The 15,258-nt window shown below is 39.0% G+C and overlaps 1 protein-coding gene across 7 annotated transcripts in view; it reads right to left on the bottom strand.

Annotated features, from left to right (window-relative positions):
• LOC108616092 (uncharacterized) overlaps positions 1-15,258 on the bottom strand; it is an 89,759-nt gene that overhangs the window by 18,338 nt on the left and 56,163 nt on the right. For all 7 annotated transcript variants that reach the window (XM_089469749.1, XM_089469748.1, XM_089469751.1 and 4 more), the window contains exons 3-6: positions 9,004-9,272; positions 8,581-8,724; positions 3,066-3,172; positions 576-749 (exon numbers count right to left, since the gene is read on the bottom strand). In XM_089469749.1, coding sequence (XP_089325875.1) covers positions 576-749; positions 3,066-3,172; positions 8,581-8,724; positions 9,004-9,272 — 694 coding nt within the window. The remainder of the gene's footprint in view (positions 1-575; positions 750-3,065; positions 3,173-8,580; positions 8,725-9,003; positions 9,273-15,258) is intronic.

Below are 15,258 nucleotides of genomic sequence, written 5' to 3'. Positions count from 1 at the left end.
AAATATTATTTTTTAGTTTTATTTTTGTAATTAATTTTTATACAATAAATTTTTCTTAAAAAAAAAAAAATAAATAAAAAGCTGGTATTCAATTTGAATACTTATATTTTATATAAATATTTCTTTTTTAATTTATATAAAATCTTATTTGAAATATATAATTTATTTTATTTACTATTATTATTATTTTATTTAAATATATGAATATATAATTTTTATAAATTTGTTAATATTAAGTTTTATTTCTATTTCATTTTATCTGCATCATAAGAAACAAAGTTTCGTGTCTCTTCCCAAAGCCAATATACTCTTTTTACGAAAATATATTGAGCCAGCATACAAAATGCCAAAAAAAAAAAAAGAATGTGAAAAAATTTGGAATTGCACTCGACGTTGTCTGTGCCAAAATGACAAATTACAGGGTGTTAACTTGGCGCTAATTTCTTTCGGCAATTTGCATTTGCATATATTGCAGATAGCACACCCACACACACACACACCCATACACTCATACATCCATTTATATTGGGTTTCGCCTCTCTGTCTCTGTGACATATCTCAGCTGCTGCACTTACCTCTGGCCATCGACCGCGAACTGTTCGTTCTGCAGATATAATTTGATGTACGGCTGTCGCGTGTGCAATTTGTAACGGCAGTTGAGGGCGCGCGGATATAGGCCCGGATAGGCGGGCGACTGGACGTAGCAGGTCTGCAGTCGGCAATCGCGATACTCTCGCTCGCAGTACGAACTGTGAATTGGAGAAGAATTGTAATTAAATTCAATTAGTTGCTGTAGATATCTGAAGCCAGTTCTCTCTCCCTCTCTCTCTCACTCTCTCTCACTCCGTGTCGCCCCAAATAAATGTCGCCAAGTCTCAAATTTCCCGTCAGTTTCTCTCCTGGGCACAAATCCAACAAATTAATCGCTGGAATTGCCCGTCAGGCCGAATCGAGTCCAGCCACGCCCACTCCTAGCCCAGGCAGCGTGCAGTGAAACAACAAAAGCAGAAAATTGTGCTCAGTGATTTGGAAATTCTTGAGCTTTTGCCTGGGACTGCGAGAGAGAGACCTTGTAAAGTTGTTGTTGCTCTTGTTGTTGTTTGAATTACAAGAACAACTGTTCGAGAGTCTAAGAAGGAGCCGTGCGTATAATTTTCAATTTGTTCAAGCCAAACAAAGCGCATGCTAGCCAGGGTTGTCAGGGTTGTCTGGGTGGTCGGGGTGATCGGGGCGGTCGGCGGGCGGACTGCATAAATATGATTACCATTTACCATTTTATTTGCACTCTAAATTTCGATTCAATTTTTTTTTCTTTTGCTCTTCTAGGAAATTTGCCTTTCATTTGGGTTTGCTTTTGACTTCCGTTGAATATTAATACCCTAGATTCAATAGGGGTTTGGGGTGGGGTATGCGATATGCATGATATAGCTAGTTGATATGAAGAACTAAAATGATATTGAGTGTATAAATGGGAATCTTGTTCTTGGAAGTCTATATATATACGATATTATATGATATATTACTATATACATATATACGATATAGAGCTAAAAATAAATTTGTTGTATGTATGGAAAAATAATTAACCCTGCTCTGCTTCACTTTTGAAGATCTTTTAAGATAGTTTCCTAACTTTTGCTCCTCCTTAAGTACAGATTCTATATTCAGTATATATATGGTATATATGATATACAAAATTACTAAATCACTAAAAAATCAAGGTATAATAAATTATACCTTGCTCTACTTCACTTTACATAGATTTCTTTAGGTACTTCTCTAACTTTTGCTCCTTTTTAAATAAAGAGCTTATGTTAAGAATAGTGGAGATACATTTAATATACAAAATTACTATAAAGATCTTATCTCAATAAAATATCAATTCTGCCATATATAAAGATAAAGAACTAAGTTCTACTAAGCTTCACTTTTCAAGTTCTCTTTCAGTACTTCCCCAACTTTTGCTCGCCTTTAAGTACAGGGTATTTATAAGTCTTGCCCTCTCCACCTCGTTCATTCAGGTCTTGCTCTGCGGCTTTGTATTGGTTTGCTCTCGTTTCAGTGTCGATGTCAATGTGCGTGACCCCAAATTAGCATAAAAATCATATTGGCCATGTGGACGCTTGGGAATTTGCCTGCTTCGCATTGCCTTGGGTATGGCAAAAATCTGATGACTGCAGACAGACAAATTAAGGCAGCCCAAGAGGGCTGTGATTGGGATTGCTAGCTGAAGGCTTACTAGCAGTAGAATCAGCTCTACTTTAAAGCTAAACACTCTAAAATTCTCTCTGCTTGACTTTTTATTAATTTCGCGGCAGCTCAGCTGGCTGTGAAAAGAGGCTATTAGAGATCCAGAAGTAATGTTCCAAAACTTGCAACTTATTTTATTAAGATAAAAGTTAGATAGAAAGCAAGCAGGAGCAGCAGGAGGAGCAGGAGCAGAACAGCGGGCAAATCAAATGAAATTTAATGTCTGCAAAGTTTTTTGGGTCTAACTAAATGCTCGTCTTTTTCTTATATTATTATTTTTTTGTGTCTTTTCTTTCTCTGTCTCCATGTCTCTCTCTCTCTCTCTCTCTCTCTCTCAACATTTTGCGCGAGTTTATGTTGCCGCAGTGCCTCGTGGCAGTCAGCCCCTGCTCACGCTCCGGCTGGCAAATTGTAATTCAATTTTATGCGACCTTCTGTTACAGCATTGCCAGCCAGCATTGCGCCCCATCTACAGCTCCAGCTCCACGCCCACAGTCGTTGTTCGCATATGATTATGGAATGTTCGGCTTCAGTTCCAGTTCGAGCGAATTGTCGGCGACATTGTTGGGTCTGCTGTGAGCCGGCTCGAAAAACCACTCAAGTTGCGTGCAACATAATAAAATTAAATTAACGCATCGCTGGCTACAAAGTAGTAACTGTCAGTTGTCAGCCACGCCCCCTCACGGCCCCCTGGCACATAAAAATGGCACAAAGGCGCTAAACATTATCGATAAGCTCGCAGCACAGCGGGCAGTCCACTCAGCCGTTCGCCCTCTTCATCTCCCACTCCCCCCTCTCTCGTTACGTATACGTACCCTTGCACCACTTCGCCGCGTCGATTTGGATATAATTCCGGATGTTGGCCATAGCGTAAATAGACTTCGGTTTGTTGTTCAGCGCGTGAATCGAATGTGAAGTAGGTCTGCAAATAGAAAAGAGAGAGAGATAGAGATAGAGAGATTGTGTGAGTGAGTGGGAGAGAGCAAGTGAGAGTGAGTTGAAATTCATGTATTGTTAGCGCGCTGTTGTCTTTCGCTCTGGCTACGCAAATCACGTATACGCACTGTTGCCCCAGTCAAGCTGCTAAGCTGCATGCCATTAGTAGTCTGCCCCCCCTCCGCCCCTCTCACGCTCACAGATGAATTTTCGTCGATTTTTGTCCCAACTACGGCCAATCTAACCCGAGCAGTCTCCAGCGGAACCGATTGTCCGGCCAGGTGACATGCGGACATGAAGGCGTTTCCACTGTTTGCTCACGCTGTGTTGCCGTTCAACTGTTGTTGTTCGTCTAACTGTGCCCGGCTCGCTCACACAGTGGCTCAGTCGTCGCTCTAGAAGCCCCATTTAGTCGTGCACCTCATCAGCGCTAATGACCTGCACTGCAGCTGCCGTTCCTCCGCCCACCCAGTGGCAAATGGCAGTCAAACGAAGGTGCCTGACAGCAAATGCAGCGTATCTCACTTCAGTTTTGGTCGAAATTGAGAAGCAGAGAGAAGGGCTTGTTTTAAGGCTTTGCAATGGAAGAGGAATCATTATCAAGCTAGACTGGAGTTAGTTAACTTGGACTTTCTTGATGAGAGTCAAGTGAATTCGAGGAAAATGCTAGAAATATTTACTAAAATCATGTTTTTAAATTTTAAATTCTTTTCATACTATTTTATACACAAATAAATATATTTTTACTATGAGATAGACTCAAAATCAAATATATAATTATATGTTGTGTTGTAAACAAATGGTAGCACTTAAAAAAACCCAGGCTAAAATAAATAAAACTAATTTTATGTCTTGCTCACTAAAATCATAAAAATAAATAAAATGCTAAATGAAAATAAAAGTTTATTTACATAAAATAATAAAAATTCACAACTCTTGAAGTACATTTACAAATAGAACACAAAATATCAATAGAAACGAATAATAAATATACAAAAAAAAAAAAAAGAAATAATTTTTTTATTTTATTTTATTTTTTTTATGTATATTAATTCCTCCTAATTTTTATTTATTGTATTTTTTATATATTTTTTTTATTTAATATTCTTTTATTATTGAGTAAAATATATATTTATTTCCCACGGTTTTATTTTCTTTAGTTTAATGAATTTTATCTAAAAATTAGACTTACTTCCGCCACTTTCTTTAATATATTTAGTTTATTAATATATTTATTTATTTCATTATTCATTTATCAGAATTTCCAACTACATAAACCAATTATCGATTACCCCTATTTCAGTGATAATTAACGGTTTTATCAAAAATGGATTCAATGAATACAAAAAGTATTATTATCAGATAAAATCATATAAAATGCTATGCCCATCTATAGATCCCCATGCAAAATTGTTATATAGATGATGCTGCGAATCCTGTTGGTCATGGGCCTCGCTGATTTCTAGGGGGGGAGGGGGGGCTCTGCACACGATGCGTATGCGTAATGCACATGTCAATATTAAATGCGTTACCGGCGTCAATGACGTTAGCGCCACTTAACGATCTGAACAATGGCGTACAAGCAGTCTGGCAAACGGGCGGACAACCAGACAGACAGACGGACGAACGGACTGACAGGCCAACAGCCAGACAGCTAGTTGAACTGCCATCCTAGTCGAGGCTGCGTGCCATGGTCATGCCTCATGCCTGCTGCATCATGTCTGCTGCTGCCTGCTGCCTCCTGCCTGCTCCTGCCTCCTGCTCTCAGCTTCATATTTGCCGCATTATGCGACTTTAAATGCATTGAATATTTTTGAGCGCTGTTGCAGCTGCTGACGCTGATGCTGATGTCAATGCTGATGCGGATGCAATGTAGCGTGGCTGGCATTATCGCCATGGCAGCGACCTGCCCATGCCCCTGCTCCTGCCAAATTGGCCAGCGCTCTTCTTTTAATATGCTGGCAAAATTTGTGCACGAATAAATTAAAAAATCAGTTGGAATTTCGCTTTTGGTTTTGGTTTTTCGACGCTGTCACGAATGTCGCAATTTGTGAAAATTATTTTTGATTTATTTGCCATGAATTTATGTTAATGCGAAATTGTTTTCGTTTTCGCTTTACTTTGACTTTGCTCGGGCCGAGTGCAATCCAATGACTGCTGCTGATGGTGCGGCTTCTGCTCCTGCTCCTCCTGCTGCTGCTGCTGCTGGTATTGCTGTCTGCTCATTAAATTGTGTACGTGGCAATATTATTACATGCCAGCGCTGCTCTATTATTTTTATTTATTATATAGAATAATACCACTCCCGCTCCCCCATTCTCCGCTCCACTCATTCTCATTCTCCAAGGCATTCGTGCAAAATAAGTGGCAAAAAATTGTAAAGACGATGAGCGGGAAAAAGTTGCGCTGAAATCTGCGTGGCAAAAACAAAGCAGCAGCAGCAGCAGCAGGAGCAGGAGCAGAGCAGCAGCGTAACTCCGCCAACTCCGGCAGGAAACTGCGCTCTCAACTGTCTACCGAGCAGACAACTTCGAGCTGAGCGCGTAGCGAGTTTTCATAAATATTTATGACTCCATTAAGGTGTGCATAAGACACTCTGGAGGACAGCAGCAGGAGCAGCAGGAGAAGCAGGAGCAGCAAGAGCTCTGCCGGCTGAGCGTCTATCTGCTGCATGAGCCATTCGTTCATGGCATTAGGTTTGCTCTCTCACTTCCTCTCTCACGCCCTCTCTCTCTCTCTCTCTCTCTCTCTTGTCTTGTGTTGTGTAGGTGTGCTGCTGCTGCTGCTCCTGCTTACATCTGATAAAGTGCAGCATGAAGTTAAACCATGAAGCAAACAAGCAAGCAGAGAAAAAAAAAAAAAAAAAAAACCTTGCTACAACAACATTAGCTCGACATCTTTGACTTTTGCCAAAACGGAAGTAACTAACTGATATATTTTCTATAGAAATCTGAAGATTTTATATATATTAACAGATTATTAAGCTCCCATCTATATTCCATGTGTATTTATGCCTATTATAAATAGTTTTAGAATTAGTCACATATTAGATATGTATACAAAAGTATTCCAACTTTTCTTAATTTCTAACAAACAACAAAATTTCAAGATTTTTCATTCACAGAAAATAATCTTGATCTTATCTTTAATTTTTGTTTTTTCGTTGAAATGCAAATGCAGCGTAGCTCACGAAATAAAATCTGCGAAAGAGTGCAACAGCAACAACGACAACAACACGTCCCATATTACGAGAGAGGTATGATGCACTAGCAACAATTTTTTACCGACTTTTTATTGGGCATAGCGTATTGAGGTAAATAAAAAACAGAAAGCTAAATTGTGTTTACTTCTAAATGAAGCTGCAAGGAAAATTTTTTGTTTCTAACTCTTATAACAAGCGATAAATGTTAAAATTCGATATCGATTTATATCGATTCGAAGAAAATCAAAATTGTTTTCCCTCATTTGAACAATATTTGAGCACTGAATTATAGAGAAAAACTGTCTTACCATTAATTAATCTATCCCTAATTAACATACCCTATTCAAACACTTTCGAAGGGCATTTACAGGGTATAGCCAGTGGGCAAACGCAACAGCCATGCAGCTAAATAGAATTCAAGTTGTGAACAGCATTTGGCATATACAACGAGTCGCCAGTCGGGCCAGCCCAGACCAAAGAGAAATGCCGCCAACTGGCAGAGGGAGGCAGCAGCAGGAGGAGCAGGAGCAGGCAGCAACAGGAGCAGGCAGTCAGACGATAGTCGGGAGAGAGTAGGGAACGCCCACGTTCACAGCTAGCATAGACGTTCCACTGAATAATGCATGCAAAAATATACACATTTATATACATGCAAATACATATAAACATATATAAATGTGTGTATGTGTATTTGTGTGGGTGTATGTAGGTATATGAAAAGCTAAGTGCGAAAGTGAGTTGCATAGATGCAGCCAAGCAGATAGAGCAACACGGGTCACAGCCAAAGCAAACAAACAAAAAACAGAGATAGATAAAATAAAAACACATATATACATATACATATATGTATGTATATGTAAATGGACAAAATAAGAAAAGTATATAGATATTTTGGAGTGGGGTAGCAACGACTGCGTAATGCTCATTAAGAGATCAATTAGGAGTTGTAGGGGAATTAATTGAGGGATTTTAATACGTTCTTCATGCTGGGATACGATTTTATAAATGAATGTATAAAGTTCTTCTTCACATTCTCTCTTTGGCACTATGTATCGAACTGACTGGATAATACCCTGTACTCTGTGTGTAATTATATATATATATATATATATATATATATATATATTTTACATACAACATTTTAATATAGTATTATCATCTAATAATCTAACTTCCCTAAGGATAATGTCAATTACAGCACTCTCATCTGTCATAGGGTATCTTCCAGCTTGGTATTGCCGCTTAAAATACAGCCACAAGTTACAGGATATCTTCAAGTATGCCATTCTCTAAGAGGACAGACTTACATACATCAAGCTATACCCTACTTTAACATTCCCATTTCATTTTCACATTCTTACATTTTACAGGGCATCTACCAGTTGGTTATGCCCAATTAGAGCGCGCTTACTGTGCTTTAAGGGCGTCAAAAGCTCGTGTGTTGTAATATTTGCTTTAAATTATGTGATAAATATGAATATACATACACATGCACATACATACATGCTATATACGTACATATATATTTATATTTAGAAGCAGAAAGTGTAACGGCTGCAGCAAGGAGACGGCGTAAGGACAAGCAGGAAGCGGCTACGTGACACATGTGACATGTGCCGGGCCAGCTCGGGTCGGGTGAATGGAACATGGAGCCATGGCGGTTTATTAGTGTAAGTGCGTTTGGCGTCTGCAACTTGAAGACGGTAGACAACAGAATAGAGACTTATTTTTTACCGTAATTGGAAGTCGCCGGAGTTGTTTAGACGAGGTGTCTGAAGTGGAGCGGGAGCAGCTGAGGACTGGCAAGTGGATGAGTTGGAATCTGTTTGAAAGATGCCTAGTGGCTTACGGTTGGAAGGGAGATTAAATAAATGAAAAATTAAAAATAACATATATAAATAAATATGCACGGAATACCCTTAATGTATTAAAGTCTTGATATGTCTTAAGTCTTACATAATTTGAGAAGAACTGCTAGCTCTTTCTTGTTATTCATTTCACGTTTTATAATAGTATATATGGTATATACATATATGGTTTGTTGAATAAATGTACAGAATACCCTTAATATATTACCATGTCTAAAGAGCTCTTCACTTTTGCCTTTAATAATGTAAAGTTCCCTCATTATATGCGCCACATCTTTTCAACTCCCATCTCGATTTGCATTAATTAATGTCACTTTAGCTCACCTGATCCGTAAAGTTGTCCGTGTGGAATAGCACCTTCACATAGCTCGTCTCGCTGATGAAGGTCTGCGGCTGCTCGGCCTCGCCGCAGAACATGCCCGGCTCGCGGCGATTGGAGACGTCTGTTTTGGCATTGCCATCAACAATCTGCAAGGACAAGCAAGGACAACAGATAAGCAAAGGGACAGCCAGGCGTCACACACACACCCACACACACACACACACACACACACACGCAGACAGCGGCAATTGGATTGCAACTCGACGAGCTCTGCTGCACATAAAGCTGTCAAGCATTGGCCGTACGTTGGCATTACGTGGGCTCTACATGTGTCATCATTTGGGCGAGCGACAAAGTTATAAATTAGATTTGATTGGATGGGCTATGGCCCGCACTGCCGCGCCCATAAATCAGTCGTGTCTCACCTGCAAGAAGCCGCCCTCGCAGTGGGTGGCATTGAGCAGTTGGCCCACTTTGAACTTCTTGAAGCGCAGCCGTAGCACAAAGTCGCGCGGCGCACCTTTCAGCGTGCGAAAGCGATACCAGCAGGTGAGCGGACGTCCCAGATTCTGATTGCTGACCTCCGGCGAGCTGATGTCCTCGAAAATGTCCACAGTCTTGTTGCAGTGATCCTTGGTTATGTCCGAGGAGCTGCCACCGCCAGCACCGCCGCCGCCGCCGCTGCCACTGCCACCTGAAGAGAGAGAGAGAAAGAGAGAGAGTGAGAGAGAGAAAAAGAAAATTGCAGCTTATTAAGAGTCCACAACTTGTGAGAGCAGCAACCGCTGAAATTCATTGTGCCTAATTTATACAGCGAATGCATAAATGACAAAAGGACATTGTGCTGAATTTGTAATTCGAGACAGCTCCGCCTCCTGCTGCTGCTCCTGCTCCTGCTGCTCCTGCTACTCCTGCTGCTGCTGCTGCCGCCTAGCCAAAATGCAAAAGACGCAATCGTCGTTGTCGTCCGCGTCCCTGACTGTGACAAAGGCCACGCCAGCAACCCCCGCCGCACCCCTTGCCCCACCCACTCGTGCCCCTCCCTGGTGGCACTTCAGCAGTCAACCCGCGTAAAATTTTTGAGCACTGAGTCGACTCAAGTCGCGTCGCGAGTCGCAGAGTTTTGCCTTTTGTTGTCGTTGTTGTTGTTGTTGTTGTTGTGGCTGCTCTCAGTGGTTTCTTCTACAGAAATTGTTCAGCCGGGCGCATTGTAAGTTTGCTCCAGCACCAGAATGCTGACTGCAAAGCAAACACACAATTTCTATAGCTTATTTATTGCACAACTACGAAATACTCCCTGGCCGAGAAACTAAAGTATTTGAGTCCAAGTATAATAATAATAATTATTATTATTATTATTAATATTATCATTATGCCATGCCAAGTGGCCTGACAACTCAGTGGGAATCTCAGCCAGCTTTTGTTTATTTCTGTCAATTATTAATATAAGGGCGACTCAACTAGATGTCAAGAAATAATTACTAATTGACCCTTTAACCTGTCATACCTACAAAGCTTAGTATATTAGTATAATATTTTCTTTTTTTCACTTTCGAGTAGTGGAAACTCTTTTAGTTTTGTGGCAAGTTGAGAGCACAAAATTAATGTAAGCTTGAAAAGAAAAATAAATAAATGTAAATAAAATTTTTTTGTATATAAAAAGTAAACAAAATACATTAAAAAATATATATGTAAAATATAATATACATATAATATAGAAATAATAATAATGGTAATATATAAAAAATTGTAAATTAACTCATTTGTATTAATTTCATGATATCGTTTTTTTTTCTTATTAGTTTGATGAATAGAAAATTAAAAAATGCAAATTCCAATAAATAAAACAATAGGAAAATGTAATACGAAATAAGGCAAAGAATAATTAATATATCTATTATATAATGAATTATGGAAAAAACGGTTAACCATAAAGTATGTAAATAAATATAAATGTAGCATATTTATAAAGTTATATAATTAAATAAATTGATGAACAAAAAATATGTTTTAAAGTAAATATTAAATGAACAAGAAACTAATCACTAAACCATACATATTTTTTTTTATAAATAGCAAAAGTTATGCTATCGCTATAATTAATGAAAAAAAAAAAAAAAAAAAAAAAAAACATAAATATTTAAATGAATTAATTGTTAATTCTAATATTTTTTACTATGGAAGCCTTAACTACTTTGGCTACTTTAGTCCATATTTTAGGTGTCATTACTATTGTATATTTATAGTTAAAGTTTCAGAGGTTTTCCTTCCACAGCTTTAGGGTATTCCATTATTTTGTCAACATTTCAGTTTTTCTTTTGTGTAATCATTAAATTTGCGGGTTTTTTGTCTTTGAGGCACAAACAAAGTTTCTACGTGACTAAAATTTTTGAGTTCGCCTTGGCGTTTCCTTTGATTGTTTGCCTTTGCATTGCTTTGTCTTTTGCTGATTTTATTCTTTCTAGGCTGGCAGGGAGGGGCAGGGTATTAAATAAATGTTGATTTTTTGTGTGGTCAAAATTTTGCAGTGGTTAACAAAAGAAAAATTAATAAAATATTTGCTTTTTCTACTTTATCAATTGAGTAAGCATATGAGTATATACATATAAATTATTATATTATTTATATATACACATTTTTATGGCTCTTCATAGATTATATCAATAAAATAGGCAAAAAAAATATTTTATTTTTTTTTATTATTATTTTTTAAATATATTTGTTTTTATTACTAATAAACAAATTATAAATTATTTTTATTTATATTTATATTTATATATATACAATAAAAAATAATAATAACAAAAAAATAAATAAATGAAAATATATATATATAGTTTTATTTTAAAAAAAAATTTTTTTTTTTATTATTATTATATTTCATTATTTTTATACAATAAACATCTTATGAAGATTTCTCAGACAAAAAGAAGTGCCGCTTGCTTATCTAAACTCTATAAGAAATTATTCCTGAGTTCTAAGTTCTAAGTCTAGATTTCTCAATAACTTATTATCTAAATACAAGCTAGATCTATAAAGCAAAAGTAAGCCATCTATATGTTTCTCTATGCATATTAAAGATTAAATGAGAAAAATTCTATTTAGGTCTTACACACACTCCATCTTCACTTATACTTATAAACTATCTACCCATGGAGACCCTCTGCTTGCTACCTTGTCAAGCCCTTAGACTAGCCGTATATAACTCGTAAGTAGCTATAAATCAAGCTTGTCAAAAATGTAGTTCTGCAGTCCATCAAATGCTTTGCAGCTCATATATCTTGGACTGGAGCACATCCCTTTTTGGCTGGCAGCTGCTTGGGCCGAGCATTAATCAAGTTACTTTCGAGCTGGCGAGCTAAGATAAACACTTCAGCTCATTATAATTCATACGGATTTACTAGTGTTTGGCGGCGTGCTTCAGCTTCGGGCGCTTCAAAGCGAATTCCGTAAGTTAAGTTAATTTCTGGAATTACGAGCTCTTTTCAATCGCAAACAGCCGCAACTTAATCAAAGTGGGCGACGTTGGCGTTTTCCAGGGACCCCAGCGCCGACATCAAAGGATTAATGAAATGTAATATATGCTTTAATTTAGCTTAAGGACACACTAAGCCAAAGAGCCGCGCAGAGGGATAGATTTCAAAGAGCCCGGCGAATCGATACACGGCGAACTCGTCAAAATTTGACAAACGCAATGCGCTTAGCTGCAGGCGCCAGCCTCAGACTCTGCCTCCTCCCAGCTCCTATCCCCAACCAGCCAAACCACTAAACCACAAGCCACCAACGTCGTTGGCCCCTCCCCTCCCCTCTCCGCAACGCCTTTCTGAAAACCGCGAACACAGCACGCGCACAAACAGCACAGAGGGAAGCCAGCAGCTCCCTAGCTCCCCATTTCCCCAGTCTATCATGGGGAGAGGCGACACGACTCGACGCGACTCGACGCGACTCCACTTTAAGATGAAGCCAACACACTGGGCCACTGAATAATAAATCTGTTTAATTTTTGAAATAGTCTCCAAAGGCAAATGTCTCCCTCTCTCCCTCTCTCTCTCTCTCACCCCCTCTCTTTCTTACTATCTGTGAGGCATGCTGTCCAAAGATAAACAATACAATGGCAGCTCAAGTTGGGTAATTAGTGGCCGACCGAACTTACGTTAACTATTTGACAGCAACAAAAGCGAGTCATAAATGAAGCTAGAAGATTCTATAGAAAGTCGAGCAGGTGTGGAACTGGCTGACTAGAATATACCCTGCAGCTGCTTTTAAGTCTATGGCAGGTTATGCCAAATGCAAAGAGGTGAACTGGGAATTGTGTTTTAAATGTATATTTATATTATATCTATTTATTAAACTAGAACAAATTTGATTTTTATTAATCGATAACTTAAGCTATGAAATCGATTAAAATCGGTAAATAACTGCAAAGCTTTCACATACCTTGCCCATTTTAAGAGCTATTTTGTAATAACATTCTGCTTAGGTATAAATAAATACCTCCGCCCATTATTCAGCATTATTCATTGGGTAGTTCCTGCCAGAATCAATAGCGCCTCAATTAGATTCGATTTCAGTAGTGACAGCAATCGGACAATCATATTATCAGATTATATTCATAGACTCCTTCTATTTCTGTTTCCATGAGTGTTACAGACAATTAGAAAATACTGTAGCCGAACTACAATAAAATTGATTGTAATTAATCGATAACTCAAACTTTGAAATCGATATATACCTTGCATATTTCAAGATTTAAAGTAAATATTTTAAAATATTCAGCTTAGGCATAAATAAATACCTCCACCCACTATACAACAAACCCCTAAGCAATATTGGGTATTTTCTGTTAGAATCAATAGAGCATCAATTAGATTTAAGTAGAGACAGAAATGGAACAATCATATTATTATCATATATGATATAATATATAAATAAATTCTTATTTACCTTCACCTAATTCCATTGAAAATCATTCAAAATTATAACACTCCGGGTATATTCTAGTCATGCACTCCCTTCATAGTCACGCTTATTCAGCTGCAGCTGCTCGCACTAGTAATCTATCACTGTGCTAAGGCCTCTGCCATCGAGTATGATTTACACACTATTTGCAGGCGAAGCAACTGGTGCGAATCGCATTTAAGGATTTCGCTTCACATATTCTCTTTTAGCACATTTTTGCCTGGCAGCCTCAATGATACTATCATCACATAAGCTACGCCCCATAAACGGGTTAAGAGCACATTATGAAAAACGAAGAACGAAATAAAAAGAGCGGAATAGAAGCAGCATAACAACAACACAGACAACATAGCGTACGAATCTCTGATTCAAAGTCAGCTCGAACAACTTCCTTTCCCCTTGCCCGAGAGACTCTCTCTCTCTCTCTCTCTCTCTCTCTCTCTCTCGGCTCGACTCTTTCTCATCGATTAGTTGCGCTACGTTAGCTTCAAATGGCAAACAATTGTAGCGAGGACTATCCTCGACTACCTAAAGCAGAGAGAGAGAGAGAGAGAGAGAGGGCGGAAGTGGGAGTGGGAGTGGGAGTGAGAGAGAGATGTCATACTTTAAAGATTACTTGACCTGGCATCGGTTCACAGTCGAAGACAACAAACAGGAGGCGGGCTCTGAACAAATGTCAAAGTCAAGTAGAAAAATTGTTAAGTCGGCTCCTGCCTTTTGCATTTTCATCCAAGGACGCGCCATAGGGTAGCTGTGCGGGTGGAGGGGGAGGGTGGGTGGGTGTTTGTACTGTGGGGCGGCCCGTATTCCACATGTTGATATATTGTCAACAGACGCATGTCGCATTTGTCTCGGCTTTGCTCGCCTGTCTGGCTGCCTCCCCAACCAGCCACGCCCCGCCCGCCCAGCGCCCATTTTTCTATAGCCCTGCTCCTGATAAAGGTTGACAAGCGTCAGCACCACCCCTCCCCCCGCATATCTAGCTACCATTCAGCTGCTTTTGCTGGCTCTGCTGCTGCTGTTGTCAACAGTCACTGAAAATCGATTATGAAAATCGTTTTGCTGAAATTTTTCACGCACAGCCGCCGTGGCTGAGACCCTTTCATAGCCGTAGCCGGCTTAGATTGTCGCCTCGTGGCTTTTTGCATAAATATTTTAATAGAAATTCGTGCTTAAGCGGCTTCAACTATTTGCAGCTGGGCGCCCAAGGACGTGAGACCCCATCGAAAGATTGCTAAATTGATGATTGATGCTTTTTATGCCTATCCCAATACCAATCCCATTCACAGTGCCAGTCTCAGTCTCAGTCTCAGTACCCATCCCAGTGTTATCCTAGTCTTCTGTAGGTGCTTTGCCTTCTTGCGGATTCACTTAACGGCTCTGGGTCCCGAGTCCTGCGTCCTTTCCCCATTGACTTATTCAAATAACTCATTCGAAATTTGATGAGTATCCCGAGTAATAAAATACCAACAACAAATTTGCATATTACTGTGCAAAACAAGTAAGAAAGCTCTAGTCGAGACTGCTCGACTACGAGATCCCCTGAACCCTTGGAGCAATAGATATTTCAATAATTTTTCGCGTCTTTCAGCTTACACAAGAAACACGCACACACACACAGGCATACATATACACACACGCATACAGACACACATACACACACACACACACGCATACATACACAAACGCATACACACACATACACATACACACACACATAC

The sequence above is a fragment of the Drosophila arizonae genome, chromosome 5 (genome assembly GCF_054131065.1).
Source record: "Drosophila arizonae isolate 15081-1271.41 chromosome 5, UAZ_ARI_1.0, whole genome shotgun sequence".
NCBI classification, from domain to species: Eukaryota; Metazoa; Arthropoda; class Insecta; order Diptera; family Drosophilidae; genus Drosophila; species Drosophila arizonae.
This window is presented reverse-complemented; position numbering and strand designations above follow the sequence as displayed.